The 21,138-nt window shown below is 39.4% G+C and overlaps 2 protein-coding genes across 3 annotated transcripts in view; one reads left to right on the top strand and one right to left on the bottom strand.

Annotated features, from left to right (window-relative positions):
• Nsun6 (NOP2/Sun RNA methyltransferase 6) overlaps positions 1-9,807 on the bottom strand; it is a 36,649-nt gene extending 26,842 nt beyond the window's left edge. The window contains exons 1-4 of one of the 2 annotated variants that reach the window (XM_055593925.1): positions 9,423-9,807; positions 7,775-7,930; positions 5,434-5,513; positions 8-117 (exon numbers count right to left, since the gene is read on the bottom strand). In XM_055593925.1, the coding sequence (XP_055449900.1) occupies positions 8-117; positions 5,434-5,513; positions 7,775-7,930; positions 9,423-9,497 (421 nt within the window). In that variant the 5' untranslated portion in view covers positions 9,498-9,807. Of the gene's footprint in view, positions 1-7; positions 118-5,433; positions 5,514-5,869; positions 5,962-7,774; positions 7,931-9,422 lie in introns of those variants that run through there. The other variant, XM_055593926.1, reaches the window with a different exon arrangement.
• Positions 9,808-14,174: 4,367 nt separating this feature from the next.
• Arl5b (ADP ribosylation factor like GTPase 5B) overlaps positions 14,175-21,138 on the top strand; it is a 28,166-nt gene continuing 21,202 nt past the window's right edge. Inside the window, exon 1 of the mRNA XM_055593833.1 lies at positions 14,175-14,439. Coding sequence (XP_055449808.1) covers positions 14,391-14,439 — 49 coding nt within the window. The 5' untranslated portion in view covers positions 14,175-14,390. The remainder of the gene's footprint in view (positions 14,440-21,138) is intronic.

Below are 21,138 nucleotides of genomic sequence, written 5' to 3'. Positions count from 1 at the left end.
CACCTACGTTTTGAAGCAGCCATGATCCCTGGAACATAGACATGGGCCCCTCTTAAAACTGCACTGCCACACTGCGCTCCAACGACCACTTCACACTGTCGTTTCTCTATGTTCTTCCTGCAAACGTTAAAAGAAAAAAATTAAAAAAATATATCCTTCTCGTGCCATAAGCTCTCTACATGTTCATTACAGATAGTAGTGGATGCATATGATCAATACACACAGTATAAACATATGAAACTTTAAAAGAATAAATTATTTAAAAAGACTTCAGAAACATAGCTTGTTAAGTCTGGATTTTCTGGAGTAAATCACAAAGAAAAAGTTGAAAAAGAAAGATACATACAAAGCAGCAGTTTAAAAAGCAAGGAAGGAAAGGAAGAAAGAATAGGCACTTGGAAAAAGAAAGAAAAAATGTGCAGGAAAAATGGCAGCAGGTAAAGGCACAGCTGGGGTCCTGAATTCAATTTCCTAGATCCATGTGGTAGGAGACATCTGATTTGTGCAAGTTGTGTACACGTACACACACACACACACACACACAGAGAGAGAGAGAGAGAGAGAGGAGAGAGAAAATAAAAAAACTGAAGAAGTGGGCCCTCTGGTGGAAGGAAAGAGCATGGCATGAGAAGCTGGGTGGACATTTAATAAACAGTACAGCTCTCCTAAGAAGTAACAGCTTTAGGGTTAGACAGATTGTGCTGCTTCAAAACCTAAAGCATGAAAAGACAAAAGGAATGAAAATACTTATAATGTGCTATATTGTTGAATATTTTAAGGTAAATAGAAGCTAAATCATCTTCCCTCCGTTTGCTGCCCCACCTTATGCTCTCCAGTTTCTCACATCCACATCGCACTTTTATCACAGTACTAAAATCCTGGCATCATCCCTAAGGAGAAAGAGTCAATTTGGCTCACAGGAAAATTCTTCAGAGACCAGGAAGGTCCTAACCTGACCAACTCTCAACAACAGTTCTTATCACTAAATTTCTAATGAGCTTTGGTTGGTAATACTTCTCACGTGTTGTCCACACTCACTGTGCAGTAAACTCAATGCTTTGCCTCTTTCCCTCAAGCTATCTGTCCTGGTCCCATGCATCTACACTGCTCACCTTCTACCTACTTCTTAAAGATGCTCATTCCTCCACCTTCAAAACATGCCACCATGTATTACTCACTTGACATACTAACCACAGGAATCTTAACCCATACTTATTCCCAGTGCTATGAGACTTGGTGACTTAGAAAATCAGGAAGCTAAATCAGGAAGGTAACTTGGACCTAGTAAAAAGAGCAGCCTCAATAGCATAATGAAATCCATCACCACAAACCAAAGAAACAACAAAATATCCTTAGCATATCTTTCAACATTCAGAATTGATTTTTCTGGTTACATAGCTATAACTATACATAGATGAACCACAGTTGCTCCAAACTCAACAAACCCCAAGCAATACTTATCGACTACATATGCCTTAAAGTCTTGATATAATAGCAGGTCTTTTCATGATCAGTCTTGAATGATATACCTAGACAACCAAAGCAGAAGGCTCAGAGGTACCATCTACAAGTGTCTCTGTAAGTTCACGTGTAACACACTGAAATTTTCAGTATAACAGTACTGCAGTATAGGATCTCTGCCTTCAGGAATAGATGGACACTGCTCTAGAGGTGTTTGCAGAAATGGTCTCTCTCTCTCTCTCTCTCTCTCTCTCTCTCTCTCTCATGCTCATATCTCCATCACTTGACACTATAGCAAGAAAGCCAGGGCACCTTGGTCTTAGAATTGCCAGCCTCTGTGTGACCTGATCTCAAGAGTTTTCTGCTGCAGCAATAACACATACAACACTGAGCAATTTGAACTCCTCTGCAAGCTGAGAGTCCTGCTGTGTCTATCCAATAGGTCTCCTGAGCCTATACTCATCACTCAATTTCCCAACTTCTGCCTTTGTTTGCTTTACCTATTCTCTACAGCATTAGATGGGTAGTGGTTTCATTCTCAAGTGTCTAGATAAACAGTTTTGGAAGGCTTTCAGATTTAGGTTGTTTTTGTTTTTTGTTTGTTTGTTTTTTGTTTTCACTTGGGGCTTCAGGCTTGTAGGCCCTAAAGTTATCTGTCACCAATTGTGGAAAACTCATAGTCCTCACATTTTCTCACTACTGTCTTTGGCCAATTACTTCGATTTTCATATTCTGGAACCCAGGCTGCCTTTTCTTTCTGTTCTCAATTTGCATTCATATTTCTAAGTTCTCAGTCATCGCTGCATTGCAGGTGATTTCCTCAGTCATCTAACTCAGTCAATTTAAAGGCATGGTTTAAATTTAACTTATAAAACAAGTGCTTAATTTTAAAGACTATTTACTTCTGTATCAACTTGTTTTTCCTCTTAGGTCTTTTATACATTATCATTTTAAAAAAGTCATTATGTATTTACCAGATAGCTCTAATTTGTTAAAGTTTAGGGGAATTCCCCTGACATTTACTGGACACACTGTTTTCTCATGGTGGGTTGATTTCCAATACAGTGTGAAGTGATGAGAAAGTGTGTGACATGGATTCAAAGCATGCAAGGACAGAACAGGTGGGCTTGATTTCTACCAAGCCTCTTAAGAATTGACTTTAAATCAATGTTTATATTGCAATTTCACAAACTGAAGGCTCCAAGACAACAACAACTGGAAGATGTGTAACCGTTCTGCATTCTTAGTAGCCTTTCCCCTCAAATCTGGATCTTACAACAAGAGACCCTCTTTTTAATTACTACCTCAGGCTGACTGCTGGATAGCCTGCATTGCAGCATTAGCCCATTGCTAAAACCAAGGCCCTACATATGGAAAACCAGCCAACAGCTTCCTTTTCCCAAAGTCCAACTCCCCAATATTAGCTCAATCTTCTAGGTGTTCCTGTTTCTTACTAACTTCATCGCTTTCACTCAGTCTTCTTTGGTGTTGCATATTATAGTACACTTTACTCTCTCTACCTAACACTACCGAGAGTATACAGCAGAAATGATTTCAGGTTATCAACTTTACTACACAACTGGAACTGAACAATTGTAATAATTTCTTAACTGGACTACATCTTTGCAATTCATCTTCTTGTGATGTTCGTATAATGTTCTTTTGGAATGTATATACTTTACTCTTGTTCATTCAAATGCTGATTTCTCTCCCCCACTCTCTGGTTTCAATCCAGACATTGCATTGTGATATTTATTCTAAGCATCAGCTGTCTCAACTTTGTGTAAACATGCCAAAATAAAGCAACTAGCCACGATGTTGAGCAAGGGAAAGGAAGCAGGAAGAGAGGGAGGAGCCAGAGGACAGGAAGGTGGGAGACAGAGGAGGGGAGAAAGGGGATGAGAAATGGGAGAACAGAGGCAAGAGGGAGATCTTGAAATGACGTGGAGAGATGGACTGGACCTAATATATCACTAAAAGCAAGTATAATGTGGGAAATCTAAATGTTAGGAAACTATGAGGGTTAGGAGGTCTAGGATGGAATAACTATTGCTCAGCATTGTGTTCTAGGTTAATTAAATAAATCCCAGTCTCTGTGTGGTGGTTTGGGTATACAGCTGGTTTAGGATTAACAGCAGCTTTACCAGAAGATGTATCAATAGTAAATATTAATCGTCACATACAATACTGTGAAAAAGATTTCTTGCAATTTTAATTATAACTTGAAATGTAACAAATGCCAAATATATGTATATAAATGTATTTATGATAAACTTCATAAACACCTTTAGCATGAGAATCAGTGTGATAAATCTTCCCATTTATTTTTAAATGCTTATAGTACATCCACTATATTTCAGGATGCACTGAGTAACTTCTACTAGTGTTATGTTTCTAACCTCAACTCTAACCATTGCCCTCATTCCAAGTTTTTGGCTGCTATAATCTTAGTACAAACAAAAGAATCCTGTGTATATCATAACCTGATTCTCTCAACTTCTTTGCTTTCACCTGCCCTTCTGAAAACCAACTGAGTGGCCAAACGTGATCACTTTCACCAAACATGTCCACGCCTTTGCATGCCTGCTTTTACTTTCTCCCAATCTAGCACACCCTTGTCCCCCTATCTCGTCTATCAGCCTAATTACTAAGCATCTTTAAGTAACTGAAAAAATATTTTACCAATTCCCATGATCTCGGCAAACTATACATAACATGCCTCCACCTTGAGTATATAAACTGCACCTCTGTTCAATTGTGCAGCCTGCAAACTCAAATTTTAATTGCTGAACTAATACATGCTCATAGTAAAAAAAAAAAAAAAAAAAATATATATATATATATATATATATCTCCCTTAACTTACCCCCTTCCTCTGAATCCAACCCCATTAGCATGAACCACTGTTCACAGGTGGATATGGTATAGCTTCTAGACACTTTTCTATATATAAATACACAAAATGTAGCTTTATGTTTAATTGCAAAATACAGCAATTATCCTGAGTGTGGCCCTTTTTCTTTTTAATAATTAACAGATCATAAACTCTTATATTGCTTAATAAAACTTTGCAATCTTAATGGCTCCATATTTCATAGCATGAATCAAGCATAATTTATAAAATCACTGTTTTGTTACTATCAAACTATTTCAAAGTTTTAGCAGCATGAACATTTTTCTCTTTACCATAACTCAAATTTAAACACTTTATAGCATAATTAGGGATTTTAATATGCTATTTGGGAAAAGCATCCTAATAATAATAATAATAATAATAATAATAATAAAATGAAGCCTCTTTTTCAATTTTCCAAAATATATTGTCCAAATACATAAATGAGAAGCACACCTGGTAACCAGTAAGTTGACATATTGTTAAGTATAAAATTTTACAAACCCAATTATGAAATACAATAGTTTTATTTATCAGAAAACCTCTTAATGCTGGAATCTCATTTTTAAAACTATCAGTAAACATGCGCTGAGAAGATGGCTCAGCACTTAGGAGCACTTGCTACTCTTCTAGAGGATGCTGGTTCAGTTCCCAGCATCTACATGGCAGCTCACAGCTGTCTGTAATTCTAGCTCCAGTGGCTCTGATGCTGTCTTCTGGCCTTTTCAGGCACTAGGCATGTACATGGTGTACATAAACACAAGCAGACAAATACTTGTACACACAAAAATAAAATCTTTAAAAAAAAAATATAAAGAAACAAAAAGAAACTTATAAAAAATGAGAATAACGTCCACTGTTGCACTAACCAGATGTAAGATGCACTATTTTCAAGATCTTCAGGCCCAGTCTAGGTCCTCCACCACAGTACATGACAGAACATGAAGAATGTAGTTGCAAATCTGTGACTGCCAATTTCTAGAGCATTTCAAATAATGCAGACAATACTGTCAACAAGCAAACATCTTGGGACAAATTTTAGTTTAGAAGAATAGAGGGAAAATCAACCAGCCACAAACCTCGGTCCAGTCACGGGAATGAGTAAGACATCTGGGAGTGCTGGATGCTGAAGAACAGGAATGCTGAATCCACTGAACTGCTGTTAATAAGAAATATACACAATTATGAAGCAGCGGTGTACATGGCAAACCTCATAGGCTTCTCCACGGCACCAGGCACACAGTGAAAGAACACCCAGAACAACGGGTAAATACCACAGGTTTCACTGTGTCTCTACCTCCCACTGCAGGAAGGTCAACTTAGGCCTATTTCACCCTACTTCAGGGAATAATGTTAGAGCAAACACACCTTTAGATATTTTCTGATTCAATGTTATCCTGACTCGAGCAGGAGAGAGTGTTGGGGGTCAAACATACCAGGCAAGTGCCGAACCACTGAGCTTGTTCCTTAATTTTTAATTTTGAGTTAGAATTTCCCTATATTGCCCACACTTGCCTCAAGCTTTTTCAATCCTGTCTCAGATTCTGAAGGAGCCGAAGTTACATGCACAGGCCACCACACCCAGTCTGACTTCTTTACAGCATTCAATTCTGCTTACTGTTCAATTTCAGAAACATAAGCCATGTTCAGTTTAAATGACTGCTCTGAAAACATATATTCTATTCACAATTACGTGCAGGCACTATTTTCTAAGCTGAATAGAATGGTGTGTATCTGTAATGCTAGCACTTGGGAGGACGAGGAAAGAGGAGTCCAAGGGAAACCTGAACTACTCAGTAAGTGACAGGTGAGCCCTGGCTACATAATCAAATCCTAACTCAAATACACATGGACAGTCATTTTAAATATGTCAGAGTAGGACATTAAAGATTGAAATTACTAAATATGACACACACCACCAACGGTAGAGACCATGTCAATTTTGCTGATATCACAAAGTACTTTTATTAGAAGTTTGGGGTTTTCAAAATCTATTATACTTAGCTGGTCAGATTGGAAATACATGCACGTCTGGACAGCTACTGGCACAGCTCTCACAGACTCCCTGTGGGCAGCTCTTTCCAGTTCTACAGACACACTAGTACAAGAATGAGATCAACGTTGGTGCCAGGGATTATACCGTGTAAAACTATCAAACAACCTAAGTCAGAGTTATTTTTCTTTGAAAATGTGTTAGATGGAACCAGATCTCCTTACACCCACCAGTTATTTGTCATCAAATATTTTAAAACTACAACATGCAATTCATGAATAAATCCCTCCAGTATCAATATCCCTCCAATCTTATGCTTCTTTGAGACAAATTTCAGATTACAGTGTCAAAAACACAAAATACAAAGTTTTTGAAAACAAATAGGTAACAATATAAACACTATGATTCCAATAAAAACAATATAACCAGATACTACTTTTCGGTGTACAAATCATAAAAAGCCACTTTACAATACTGTTTTCACTTAGAACATGAGCGATACTAACATAATGGTTAAAGATCTTAAAACCATATTCCTCATATTGTCTTAATCTTGAGGTTTTTATAAGACATGTATGTTTAATTCAATTAACCACAATTCAAAGTAAAATCCTCAGGTGGTGATTGACAGTGTGACTCCACGATGCAGCTTTCATGAGGTCATCATCACCCACAGCAGGGTGGGACTCTGCAGATGCAGCTCTTCAGGGTCAGCCACCTTCCGATAAGGACTTAACGTGCTCTGTAAGTGTTCCCAATAAACTCACTGGTTCACCCCCCCCAAAAAAAATGACTTTAAAAATATATGTAATTCTACAGTTACTCAGCAGGTATCCTCATCTCTCTGAACTCATTTTAATTGCACCATCAAGCCTCCTAATCATTATATGCTGCTCACTATGCAATTAGGTTTAAGATTCAGTAAGAGCCTCTGCATATATTTTAATGATGAAGCCCAGAGGGCTTGGAGACTTCACGTGAATACTAATAGTCTAATAAATTCAGAATCAGGAGTTTTGGGCTCAATCTAACCTTAAAATAGCTTAGCGATCCTGATTTCTTTATTTATCCACAAATGTTTAAATCTCTTTATTCAACAGGGTCCAATTTTGATTGTAAATACATCCTGAGGTACAGTTATGTCATATATTTAATTGACAAGTACCATTGAAATGCTGTCAACATATAGACATATTTTGATTTAACTGAATGCTAATGGCAAGCAAAAGGTAATATTTGTATTTCTAAAATATACTCCTCATTCCACTAACTCTCACTATGTGTGTTTAAAAATTGTATGAGAACAATGAACTCTGAATATTCAGAAGTTTGAAAAATAGAGTATCCTATTAGTCACGAGATTTTGATGGAGCACAGTGTGGCAGAGTACAGAACATAATTGCACAGGATATCACATGCACACAAACCTTCTGGAGCTCTTCAAGCAGCAGACCTCTGACATACTGAACCGAGGCTAAATGTGTGTTTACCCTGACAGTTGTGAATGACGGAGGGTGTGACAGGTGAATCAGCAGAGCTTCAAATTTCCTTTCTGCTGCTTCTTTGCTTGAAGCAGACACAACCTGAAATGAAAAGAACCTCGATCTCAATTTCAACGTGTATTATTTCTTTCCTTTCCTTGGTTTAAAATGGGATGGCCTTTCTGTTTTTCTTAAACTCATGTACCTAGTGGGTTTGAAAATGGATGACCATAAAGATTTCATCAGTCTTTCACAAAATGTCCATCATTCTAAAACTGTTGGAAGACTGCTGAACATGCCCTCCTCACTTAATATACACTTCATAAGGCCCCTAGAGATAAACATAAAATATTTTTCTTTCCATATAGTTTATCCTCTTAACATGATTTGGAAATAAGTTGTAGAAATTGGTTTTAAAATCCCAGTTCCAAGCTGGGCGTGGTAGTGCACACCTGTAATCCCAGCACTCTCTCCGGGAGGCAGAGGCAGGCAGATCTCTGTGAGTTTGATGTCAGCCTGGTCTACAAAGCCAGTCCAGGACAGCCAAGGCTACACAGCGAAACCCTGTCTCAAACACAAGCAAACAAACAACCCAGCTCTAATAACACTCAAAAATAAAAGCATTTAAGTGGATTTGACTTTTCCTAGGGGTGGCAGGGGAAGGCCAACAGAGCATGCAGGAATTCTTCATTAGAAGGCAATCAACACTCACATCTGTACTAGTGTGGCCATTAACAAGTAATTAACACTCTGGAGCCCCAAGACAATCTTCAAAGCACTTTTAACCTATTCTGTTTCCAGAGAATCATACAGCTTTATCAGCGAAATTAATTCAAGATAACTCATATAAAAATGCTTTCCAGCAAGGTACAGTGGGGCATGTCTGTAATCCCAGCACTCAGGAGGCAAAGGCAGGTGGATCACAGTGAGATCAAGGCCAACCTAATCTACTATGTTCCAAGACAGCCAGAACTACGTGGGGAAACCTTACCTTAATAAATAATAGATACATAGATAGATAGATAGATAGATAGATAGATAGATAGATAGATAGATAGACAGACAGACAATGCTTTCAAGAATCTAAAACTGACTTTTTCTTTCGTTACATCTGAGCTCTAGTTGTTTGACAGTTACGTCGGTTTTGATGACTAACAAGACTCTTTGGACTATAATCTGTTCTTAAGAATGGAACCAAATCACTCTACCAAGATTTATCAGACTACAATGTAACGCTTTACAATCGAACAACTCATGGCATTTAAAGAGGCATGCACAGCGTTCTGTTTTCACCGGAGTCTGAGCATGCACTTTAACAGAACAGGTGCATCTACTATGTGGCCAGGGAACTTATCCTGATTTTGCTACCCCTTCAGTACTTACTGACAGGCACATAACACCTTTTTTTTGGCACCTAAATGCGCTCACACATTTATTTCATCTCAGTAAGCATCGATGCCTACAAAACGATTTTTTAAACATAGCAAAAGACTAGTGGCAAAAACCACAGCTGTAAAGAGTGTCCTTTAGACTCCTTTCTGCTTCTCCAGAAGTTGCACCCGATTTGTGGCAAATGTCCATATATGTGACCTACCTCCTTGTTCACAAAGCTTTCCCTGAGATAGTTTTCAACCTCAGGTCTCAAAGATATCTTAGGAAATATATGCATCTCTCTCTTTTTTTTCTTGTTTTAAGTTGTCCAAAGTGTTGGGAAGCAGTTTTTCTTTCCGAATTACAGCGTTGTCAGCCAACGGCCGGGCACATGAGTGCCTTTCGGGGTTAAGGAGTGACCAGGGTCCGGGGTTTGTCGTTCTCTGGGATTCTGAGAAAACTCCGAACTCCGAGGCTGCGCCAAATCGGTTTAGTGACGAACAAGCGTGCCGAGACGCAAATAGGAAAAGGATAGCGTCTAGCGCCACTCTGACGAGCTATTTTCCAAAACCGCGCCCCAAACCTCAGGGCAGAACGTCGCTTCCTGATTTCGTCACTTCCGGAACCTGCTGCCCTCCTTTCTGTACACGCCCAATCTGCAACTGCCAATCACCTCCAGTCTTGACGCTGGGGGTGATTTTGTGGGTTTTTTTTTTGTTTTTTTTTTTTTCTTTGCCTGGGAAGAACGACGTAAACCTGGTGTACCCGAGGCCCCGGGCTGCGGAAATGCTGGGTTGAGCTGGATACCTCGCTAACTTGAGTCAGGGAGGTTTCCAGTTGGTGTCCCCAGTGCAAGTAGTGGTGGAGGACAGCTGAGTTGGTCTTGGGTTTCGTGAAATTATCTCCCTCCTTCGGGCACATGAATCAGACATCAGCTGTGTATCAGCACCACTCTCTCTCTTTGAAAACGTGCACACTTAGGTCGGAATATGAATGTTTTGCCTGTGTGCATGTACAGGCACCACGTGCTTGCCTGTTGGATACCCTGGAACTGAAGTTACAGTTGGGAGCCATCCTGGGTGCTGATAATGGAACATGGGCCCTGTGCAAGAAAAAGAGCTCATAACTTTTGAGGCCCTCTCCAGCCCTAATACCCAGTTTGTTTGTTTTTTTTTTTTAAATGTACTAATAGCCATGAGTATTCAGGTAAAACTTAAAATCCCCTAATAGAATTACAACTAATCATGAAGTTAATTGCTAATACTTACGTACTTATGAGCACAAGAAAGCCTTGATGTGACTTTTCTGGTGGTAATGAAGTGAAAAGGATTTAAATATAACTAAGCAAAGTCACCCAGATGTTGTACACTTGAACATGAACAGTTCTGTCTCTATAGCTAGTGGGGTGGAGTTTTTTGTTTTGTGCTTTTTGTTGTTAGGGGCGATATCTCAAGGGTAACTGGAGAAAACATTTTCATTTTTCTTAAAGATTTCAAGTTTTCACATCGGCTTTAAAAATATATACGTTACTGTTTCTTTCTATGGCACCACCAACTCTTTAAGGTGAAAATACTATGACAATGGCACTCTGCTATAGTTCAGCAAACTGGTTGTAAACAGTTTTCAATGAGTAAACCAAGACACAAAGGGTTGAAATAACTTCCCATGACCTCAAAAATAACAAAAACAAAAACAGACTAAGGACCAATAAGTTGGTTTCTAAAACAGGTACCCAGTCATTCCACAGTATCATGTATCTTCAGTAGATGCACAGGGTTCTTTTTTTACCTAATCACCTGAAATCAATAAAGAAAATGTCTCAGACATGGATTTTGAAAGTGTTACATGACTTTGCTGAGGAGACATAAACATCTATTCACCCCAATTAAGAAAAGTAACCAAAGAAAAATATTAATAGATTTGTTTGCTAAGCTTACTTGCCACAGTACGGGTACCTCATGGGCAGCTGTTCCACCCAAAAGTCCCCATCACTTTTCCACTACACCAATATGGCTATAGTATGGGTTTATAACAGAGTTCGCATAAAACTAGTTTCAGAGAGCTACCAAGTAGAAAAGCAGTAGAAGTGACCCAGGCTCGAACAACACAAATGAATCAAACTCTGGGAAGGCTTACATGTTCATGTGTACCCTGTCCTTGCTGTCACCAGGCATTCTGTCTCAGTACACACTGGCCTGGGAAGAAATCTTGAACTTGAATATAAAGGAGATATTTCATTTCCACATAGCGTACTCACTGCTTCATGTATAAAGGACCCTTCTTTACTGACTAATTAAATACACTTTTGTAAAATAGGAAAGGAAATTGCTGTCAAATATATATTTGATCTAAAGTAGTTAACTATTTCAGAACACTTGAATAGTGACCAGACATTTATATTATCAGGTTACTTGCTAATTTTGCTACTAATCTAGATTGCTATGGTTCATATACCTGTTCTTGCAGCACTGGGCAAATTATTAAAGTTCTTACACCTCATTTTTCTCCTCTATTAATTGGAGATACTAGCCATGCTTTATAGTGTAGGAACACTATAAAGACTAAACACATTAGGTAAACTGCTTTAACAAGTGTTGGACAAGGCTAACCTACACTAAGTGTTAGATGAAGACTATCCACTATTACTCAGCAGGGAAGAATAAGTGACCCTGATTCCAACAGATCAGAAGTTAACCAGTCTAGCCAGGACTGCAGACTTCACGTTTTCAATGAGACGTCATATAACTCTTTGTCATAGCTCCCGCCCTATGGTACAGGACTGTAACAAAGGGCAGAAAACACTTGTTTCTAGAGAGGACCTAGAGCATTTCACAAAATTATTCGACTTCAAAATCCTCCCAGAAATGGTATTACAGACCACCCTTCATTAAGGCTTCATTGGGGGAGTAAACATCCTCCAAACGCTAACACTGCACAAGATGGCAGTTTCCAAGCACCTGTTGGAAGAAACATTCAAGCAAAATTTGGGGAGGCTGATTACGGTGAGGTACAGAGGACAGATATCATGTCCACTAACTTCTGAGCAGAGTCACAGACTTAAAGACACTTTGGCCTAGTAAATATTCTGAAACTTGAGGTATTATGCAACTTCTTTGGGAATTAAAAAAACAGCTTCATCAGAAATTTATCAATATGTTCTTTCCTACTTTCAGGCATGATATATTAAATTTTTTGCATCAATCAATCACTCACAGCATCTAAAAGTGTCTAACAAATATTTACTGAATGAAATTATATTGATTTCTTTGACTGCAGGAAGAAAACTTCCTTATGGGCAAATCAGTCAATCTCAACTCATCTGGAAACTGACCAACTGGACTAAATTTCGACTGACATGAGAAAGGCTCAGGAGTTTTGAAGAGTGGCTTTCCTCCTTATCTGGCAGAACACACAGTTCCTTGAACTCTCTATTTCAAGCTCTGAACAAACTGATCTAACTTAGCTGATTAATAAGTTAAACTCAATGCCAAAAACATCAAGTTTTTCCAAATATCATCTGGTCAGTTTCTATTGGTTCCTCCTAAGAAATCTACATAATTTTCCTTTATGCTGAGTTAACATTTTACTTCTTCAAAATTTCAGTTCATTTTTTGCTAATTTAGCACTTATACCTGTTAAATATTTTGTTGGAGTTTTTACTGGGATTCTGTTTTAATGAAAGTTATCATTATTCTTATTTCATGAATTCAAACTATATTCATTTTCAAGTGGTGCCATTCTATAGAACAATGTTACCTCTTCTATACCAAAGGCAACACTGAAATTGATGTTAACAAAATCTTAAAGGGATATTTAAAGAAAAAGTATCAAATTCTTGACAAGAATTCCTACAACTCGACATATATAGTTAATATACGTGGACAGCATACACTTAAGTGCAATTTTTTCTCACATTAGTATATACATCAGCATTTTATTCGTTTAGAAAATATTCTACTATATTTGTCAGCATCTATCAGTTTTAGCCAGAGCAGGTTTCCTTCCCTTCGGTTAGCAAAAATCTCAATTTTCTAAATTCTCCCCTGAAAAGGACGTGAGAGAGGAAGGCAGGAATGGAAATGACCCTGTAAGCCTGCTTTCGCAACCACAAACCCGTTTATATTTGTAGTCCAACGGATGGTCATTAAAGCTAAGCTTGAATGGGATCAGTACATCTTTTCCTCCGTAGGGGAGGCTGAAGCTAGGTTTAGTATCATGAAGCTGGCAGTTATGATCCAGGACCTAAGTCTTACTGGTCTTGACTAGCAGGGCATCTTAGGCCACACTCGTCTTCTTTGGAACAGGCACTAGAGGAGTTTACCGCGTTGAAAGGTGGGGCTGCCAGCCTTAACATTCTTCTCTGGATCTGTGGGGGCCGCCGAATGGCCTCAAGGACATTCCGGCGTCGGAAACGTCCATTTTCAACTGGAAAGGATTTTGAGGTCAAGGACCGAGCCTAACGCTTGGCCGAACTGGTGGCGATGTGTATTTAGAAACAACAACCCTGGCTACAGGCATTCCAGCGCGCGTGTCCCCACCAATTCTCTTCAGAATTAAGAATCACGCTAGAACCCCAAGACTGCCAGCCTCAGGAGGAGCGGAATGAAAAACCACTCCTCCCGGGGCAGCCGGAGGAGCGCACAAGCTGAGGGACTGCAGGCTTTCAGCAGAGAGGGTCGCCGCGGCGAGGCGGCCGGGGCCCGCCCCGCCCGCGCGCGCGCTTCCACGCTGGGACGGGCGAGGGACCGCGCGCCGAGGACTTCCCCAGGCCCGCCCCGCCCCGGCCCGCCGACGCCCTCCCGCCCACGGCCCGCACACCGGAAGTGCTCGGGGAGGGTCCGCCACGTCCCAGGCGCCGCTGACGTCAGCGCGCCGCCGTCACGTGCCGCTCTTCCGGCGATGGGTGGTCCCGGGCTGAGGCGGGGAGGCGGGGTGGGGGCGGGGGCGGGGCTCGCGGCCGGCCGAGGCTGTGCAGGGTAGGTGGGCGCCGACGGAGCGACTACGGGTCGGGGCTGGGCTCAGCGCGCTGCGAACAAAGGAGTCTGCGGCGGTTCCCGGCTCCGCAGCGGACCGGAGCTTCGCGGGACTCCGAGGCTCCTCGGCCGCTGGCCGGCTTCCCCTCCGCTCCACCGCGGGCGCCGCGGCACTTGCCGCCGAGTGCTGCCCGGGTAGCCTGTCCCGCCCGGGGCTCATGATGGGGCTGATCTTCGCTAAACTGTGGAGCCTTTTCTGTAATCAAGGTGAGGCCGGCGGGTTGGTGGACGCGGCGCCGCAAACTCCAGACTGAGATCTGGACCGGGCTCGGGGTAGCACTCGGTTCTGGAGCTGAGAGCCCGGGAGCCGGGGCAGGGGAGGCACCTGGTGGCCGGGCATCCCACGCGTGTGCAGATTTTAACCCAGCAAGGTGGAAACAGATTCCTGCATTCTGTTTGAGGGCCTTTTCTGTCCCTGTGAACCATCCTTAGGTCTGATTGGCCCTAGGAAAGTGTCTTCCCCGAGAACCCAAAACTTTCCTTTTCCGTAACACGAAACAGTAGTTTTGCACTCAGAACTAAGCCAGTGCACCCTCACGGTGTTTGACGTGTAACGACATTACTGTGGTTAAGACTCAGGAGTGAGTATTCAGGTGCACAAGGTTCTGAAAATTTCACACACACACAGAGCTTCCCTTCCCTCCCCCGTAGGCGTGGAAAAAAAAAATATGAATGCTTTCGGTTATGTGTAAGGTGTTACGTGGCCGTAATTATTCTAGAACAGGTCAGGAAACACCCAGAAGTTGTAAAACCTGTTCGGAGTCAGAGTGAGTCAGTGTGATGTCTTGAAGAGTCGGTACTAGACAGAAAGGGAACCAATGATAAAGTCTTGGGCTTTCTTGTAACAAAATGGTTTCCGAGAATTGAGACCAGATTTTCTTTTCCATTTGTTTCACTTTGTAGGACATGGTTTATAAACTGCTTTTGTTTGTATGATGGTACCAATTCTATGCCATTAAGGTCCTTTTCTCTTTTGTAAATTTGAACCGTGAAATGAATATAAATGGCTTTAATTCACTTGTTCTGTAGGTTAATTTAAAAAAAGACTTTTTCAAGCTTATGATTATAAATATACGCAAGCACACTGACATGTATGTGTGCTTTTGTATGTAATTGACACAGAAAAATACTTCTTTTTAAGTGGCTTTGAAGTGTCCAAACTTCAGCTACCTATGGTGTTACTCATAAATCTAATACATTATTTTTCAGCAACTTAACATTTTCTAATGCTTGTAAATGTACTATGCAAAGGAATATTCCAATTATAATTAAATAGTATTGATTGCATAATTAAATTTATGTAAATGCAAATAAAGTATGCAGTGATAGCACCTGTTTATCAGCCCGCCAAACTAAGCAATAAAAATGGTCAGTATTGGTTTTCCCTTTAAAGTTTGATTATTGCTGTTATCTCTGTTCGTTAGAGGATTCCACGTTCAGACTAGAAAGGGGGGGTAGGTGAAAAGAGCAGTCATTGAAGATGATGAAAGCCTTCGTGTGGCCCATACCCATCTTTACATAATTGAGCTTTCAAATCCCTCTTTGTGCTTAGAATATCTTTATCTTTCCTGCTGAAATTTAGGGACAAGGGCTGTGTCACTTTATTCTCATTCACGATTATTGTCTCCGAGTCAGTAAACCAGCCTTCCAAATTAGACACAGTAGCTACAGAGATTAAGAATACTCAAGATTTAGTGTAGGAAGTTGTTTACCAATACTTGCACATATTTTAAATGTGGAATGATGGTGCCAGGGAAGCAGTTGATCACTCTGAGGTGGTTTCTGGAAGCCTTTCAGGGTGAAGTATACCTGGACTTAGTGATGACTGGGACTTTGGGATCAATGGGAGACAGACTGGGCAGAATCTGGTATATTGATGTAGGCATACTAATATGTGAAAAGAGAGGAATAAGTTGCATACACTATGGAAACTGAGCATGGTTTTATTAGTCTTAGTCTGCTTGAAGAAATTGGAGAGGTAACCAGGATCATTAAGGAAGGGTCTTAATGGATCAAGACAGTAAATACTGAACACAACAAGCAGTAGGAATCAATGAAGAGTTTGGTCATTAGGTCTCTTCCTGGTGTGGAATAAGGGGATTGGAGTCATATATTAGTCTGGAATTTTTGATTTCTGTATCAACAAAATTAGCTACCAGTGTTGGCATTTTCCTTTTTTTTTTTTTTTTTTTTGACATTGTACATTTCAGTTATTGAGTGGTGCCCAGTTAGAGTTGAGTATTGGCATTCTATGTCCAGGTTTTCGCTCCACCAGCTAAGTTAGAGTTGGGAGGGGTGGACACCAAAGGCAAAATGGTGCAGTCAGTATGAGAGAACTGACAGCAACCTGCAGATTTTTCCCTAATCTTTCAGTCTATATGTGCTCAATCTTATCTCATTTTTGTGCTTTCTTAAAGAGCCGTTGGCATCCTTTTATGTGAGATGTCTTCCTGGGGATTTGTTTACTAAGTCACCTTTGTCTAAAGGAAAGTTGTATTGTTTCATTTTGTAACAGAAGGCTGATAAATTATCATTGGAGAAGATAACATGTGGGTGTCCTTGTGTTCTTATAAAATGCGTGCTTTCGTATGTTGGGGTGGCATGTTTACGTTCTCTTAAAGTTTTGAAGGTGTTTTTTTTTTTTGTTTTTTGTTTTTTTTTTTAGTTGTAAAAGTTCTCTAACTTCCGTAGGCCTGGTCTTTTTCTCTCTGTGTTGTGACTGTACATAATTATCAGCTTTTCTGTTAGGTAGAAAGACACATGAAATAAGGCTTCCATTGTAATTAATTTTCATAATAAAACAAAAGCATCAACTTCTCTGTCATCTAGCTCATTTTCACCAGCAAATCTTATGCTATCTACCGGGGCACTATCAGGTATTGTTTAACTATTACTTTTCCTTCTGGCCTTTGTCTTAACCTTTTCCTTTGGGCTAATTCTGCTCTTAATTCTAGACTTATGCTGGTTTCCTACACATCCAACAAAATCTGTTCCCTGTCTTCTAGAGTATATTTGTATCATGCTTTTAAAAAGTCCAGTCCTTGATTTTGTTCAGATTTCTGATCAAGACTCATTAGTTAGAGAAGCATTCAATCCTCAATGGATTTACCAGAGCGGCCCACTTGTGCTCTAGCATTAACTGTCTGCATAATTACTGCTTTCTGGGTAATGTTTATCACTGTTTGTAATTGTATTATAAATTTCTTTGTTGTTTTGTTCACTAAGTAGATAATCTCCTTGAGGCATGAACTTTTTTCCCCTCACTGTTTTTTGTTGTTGTTGTTGTTTGTCTCTTTTTCACAGTACCTGGCAAAATATATTTATTTTGGGTGTTTTGACCATCTTTTGGTTTTATTTTATTCAACATAAAATTTTGTATCATAGTAACATATGCATGGTATTTTAAAATGAAATAATGCTAATGTCTTAATGCATGAATTAATCTTTCACCTCTCAACATTTTATCTACTGCTGTGTTCATTTGAAATAGAATGTCTAGTTGGGAATTTGAGCTATGATCATTTATTGTCTTCTGCTAGAGAAATCACTTTTATGCCTGTTTCTCTTTCACCATCCCAGTGTTACAGACCTTTGGTTTGTTCTATGCTTAGTTTTCATTATTATGATGATGATAAAATTTGGTTTTCCTTAGCCAGTACTGTTTTTCCTTCATTTTGTTAGTAGAGTAAAAATTACATCATCTTAGTTTTCTTTGTGCATTGGCTGAGAGATTTTGCAGTGCCAAAGCTCCGCTCTAACCTAGCAGATGCTGCGTCTTTCCTTTGGCATTTTTAGTACGTAGCTGTCTGGGCTTGTCTTTGCTATCATTTTAGGAATTTTCTGTTCTTGTACTATGTCTTCCTTTACAAATATACAAATTCAGCTAAGCATAGTGTGCACACAGTTAATCCCAGCATTTGGGAGACAGAGTCAGCCAGATGTGTGTGCTTTTCAAAGCCAACCTGTCTACATTGTGAATTCCTGAACAGCCAAGGCTATGTCTTTCACAAACAAAACAAACAACAACAACACTATACAAAGTATTTAGAAGATGCCACATAAATATCCATAGAGCTGGGCAGAGTGTTACACACCTTTAAAATTCCAGCATTTGGGAGGCAGAGACAAGCAAATCTGTTTGAGTTCAAGTTCAAGGCAAACCTGATCTATATACTGAGTTCAGGGACAGCCAGGGCTATAAAGGGAGAGTCTTTACCCCACCTTCCAAATCGGCATCTGTAAATTTTAATTTTTCAATTTCAAATTCCTGGAAATGTATCACTTATCTTCAGTTTAACTTATCTTAGCTAAAGTTTAACTTATCTTAGTGATAAGATAACTTATCACTTATCTTCTGACGTTTAACTGGCTTAGCTATGAATTTCTTTCAGAATTTTGAAGACATTGCCTTGATCTCCACTATTTCTTACTAAAACTATAGCATCTTGATTTTTTTTTCTCTATCTTCTCAGTTTTGTTTGTTTATTTTAGAACCTTCTCTTCTTTTTTAGATTATTTATTTATTATGTATACAATGTCCTGTCTGCATGTACATCTGCATGCCAGAAGATGGCATCAGATCTCATACGTAGTTGTGAGCCACCATGTGGTTGCTGGGAATTGAACTCAGGACCTCTGGAAGAGCAGCCAGTGCTCTTAACCTCTGAGCCATCTCTCCAGCTATTTCTGGTAATTTTAAGTTTCAAAAGTATGTAATTCTTTGTAGGTCTGTTTTTCATTCATTTCTGTGGGTTCTGAGGAAATTTCACTTTGAAGATAGAACTTTTTTGCACTAAGAAATTTATTTATATTTAGGGTTTATTCCTCTTTTTTTCTGGACTTTTTTTTTTTGCCAATGTATGCTAAGGTGACTGCCAGAGATGCATATAAACATTTTCATACCGGGGTGGGGTTCTAGTCTTAGCTTTTTTCTTTTGTTTTCCACTCCTCCTGTTGAATATTTGTGCTCAGCAAATATTTTCTTACTGTTCTGGTGGCATATTTTTGTGACGGTTGTCACCGGTCTTTTCTTTGACTCTTTTATTTCTGTTTTTCTCTTTTAATGTAGTTTTGAACAGCTTTTTACATTGGACGTATTCTCCATACTCTCTTGTAAGTGACTCTTCCCATATATTCTGATGGATTGTTCAAGGACAATCAACCCAATGGTCCAGGGCATAGAAATCAAGGTCTGCGGAGGGCTAAGTAATGCTGAGGCACTCCTCTACCCCCATAAGAACTTTCATAGACATTTTCATTTCTCTTACAGTTAGTATTGGAAGAGCAGTTTCTAAGTCATACAACTCATAAACTGTTAGTTTTAAAAGTTGTTACACTCCCTTCATATTCTTGGCAGCAGTGTGCTGCAGGCCTGACCAGCAATTGATGGTGCCAGCCTTTCATTGGGCCGCTTTTCATGTCCTTACTTGTTATTTGTAGACAGTTTAGAGCCTTTACCCATTTAAAAAACTTTTAAGCTTTTTGCCATCAAACCAGTTCTCTCAAAGTATTTGTAATAGCTTTTTGCTTTTGACAATTTCAAGATATGTTTGTTGAAACTTCCTAAGAAAAGACCGATGACAGCCTTCAAAAAATATGCCACCAGAGAAGTAAGAAAATATTTGTGGAGCCAAAATATTCAGCAGGAAGAGTGGAAGACAAAGGAAATAACCTTTCCTCCAGAAATGTTTGCTGTTCTGCTAGTGTCTGTGATAGTCTTCAATTTATTTTCTGAAGACATTTTCCCCAAAGTGGATTCCTTTGGAGCCCTTGTAGAAAGTCAGATTGTCATTAAAAAAAAAAAAAAAAAAAAGCAAGCCTTATTTCTATGTGTTTTATTCTCTTGCATTATCTGTAGGCTATTTCCGTATCTCAGTTATAACCTTACAGCCTTATGTGGCTTTACAACCATGAATTTTGAAGTTCAGTAGAGTCCTTTAACTTTGTGTAATCTTTTAATAGGACAAACAAGAGGGAAAAAAGTTTTCTAACTTAAACTACTGCTATTTATTTCCTTCTTTCTACCTACTTTGGGTTTGCTTTTTTCTTTTATTAAATACTTAAGGATATGTCAAATATAAGCATTTCAGAGTTGAAAATGTCCCCTTTGTTATTGATTAACTACTCGCTTGCATGTGTTATAGTTCATTTTTTCAATTTGAAGTGTTATTACATTTTTGTGATTTTTCTTTTGACTGGATTACTGATGTTTGTTGCCTAGTTTGCAAATCATTTTCGTTTTGATTTTTTGGGTCTGCTTGTTTTTGTTTGTTCTTGATAGCTTAATTGTGGTTCCTATGTGGTCATGGTTCCTAATGTGGTGAAAACCACAAAATTTCTGTTTTGTTTCACATTAATTGAAACTTCTAATGATGCTTCTGTAATCTCTTTGGTTCCATGTACTATTTACCTTTGGAGATGAACTGTGTATTGCACTCTCGTATATTGTTTTGTGTGTGTGTTCTGACGTTAACGTTGCCTCAGCCTTGTTCAGACCTTTCATGTTTTCATATGTATCTCTTACACAAGAGCACATTGCTGTGTCTTTTGAGCCCGTTGTGCAACTTGTCTTAAATGGACCGGAATGGCTGGTGGACCTGATGTGGCAGTATTTGTGTGTGTGCCACTTAGCTGTTGGCTGTGTTCCCTTTGCTTGGTTTCTAGTATTTCACTGTTCTTTTTCCAAGTGACTTTTAAAAGTTTCTTTCTTTATTGACTTTTATCTTTTTGCAGCATTTTTTATGACCCGCTCTTAGTGGGTATCTAACACATGGGTTAGATTCGTGACTTTGAACATCAGCCTTCCAGAACAGAGCCTTCTAGTGGGAAGTTTGTAAGTTTCCAAGGTAACCATACTGGATTAGGTCTGAAGTCTTACTATTACTTGTTTTCGGTGAGTTGAAGACT

The sequence above is a fragment of the Psammomys obesus genome, unplaced genomic scaffold (genome assembly GCF_907164565.1).
Source record: "Psammomys obesus unplaced genomic scaffold, mPsaObe1.curated_primary_1811, whole genome shotgun sequence".
NCBI lineage: Eukaryota > Metazoa > Chordata > Mammalia > Rodentia > Muridae > Psammomys > Psammomys obesus.
Note: the sequence above shows the minus strand (reverse complement) of the source record. Positions and strands in the feature narration are given on the sequence as shown.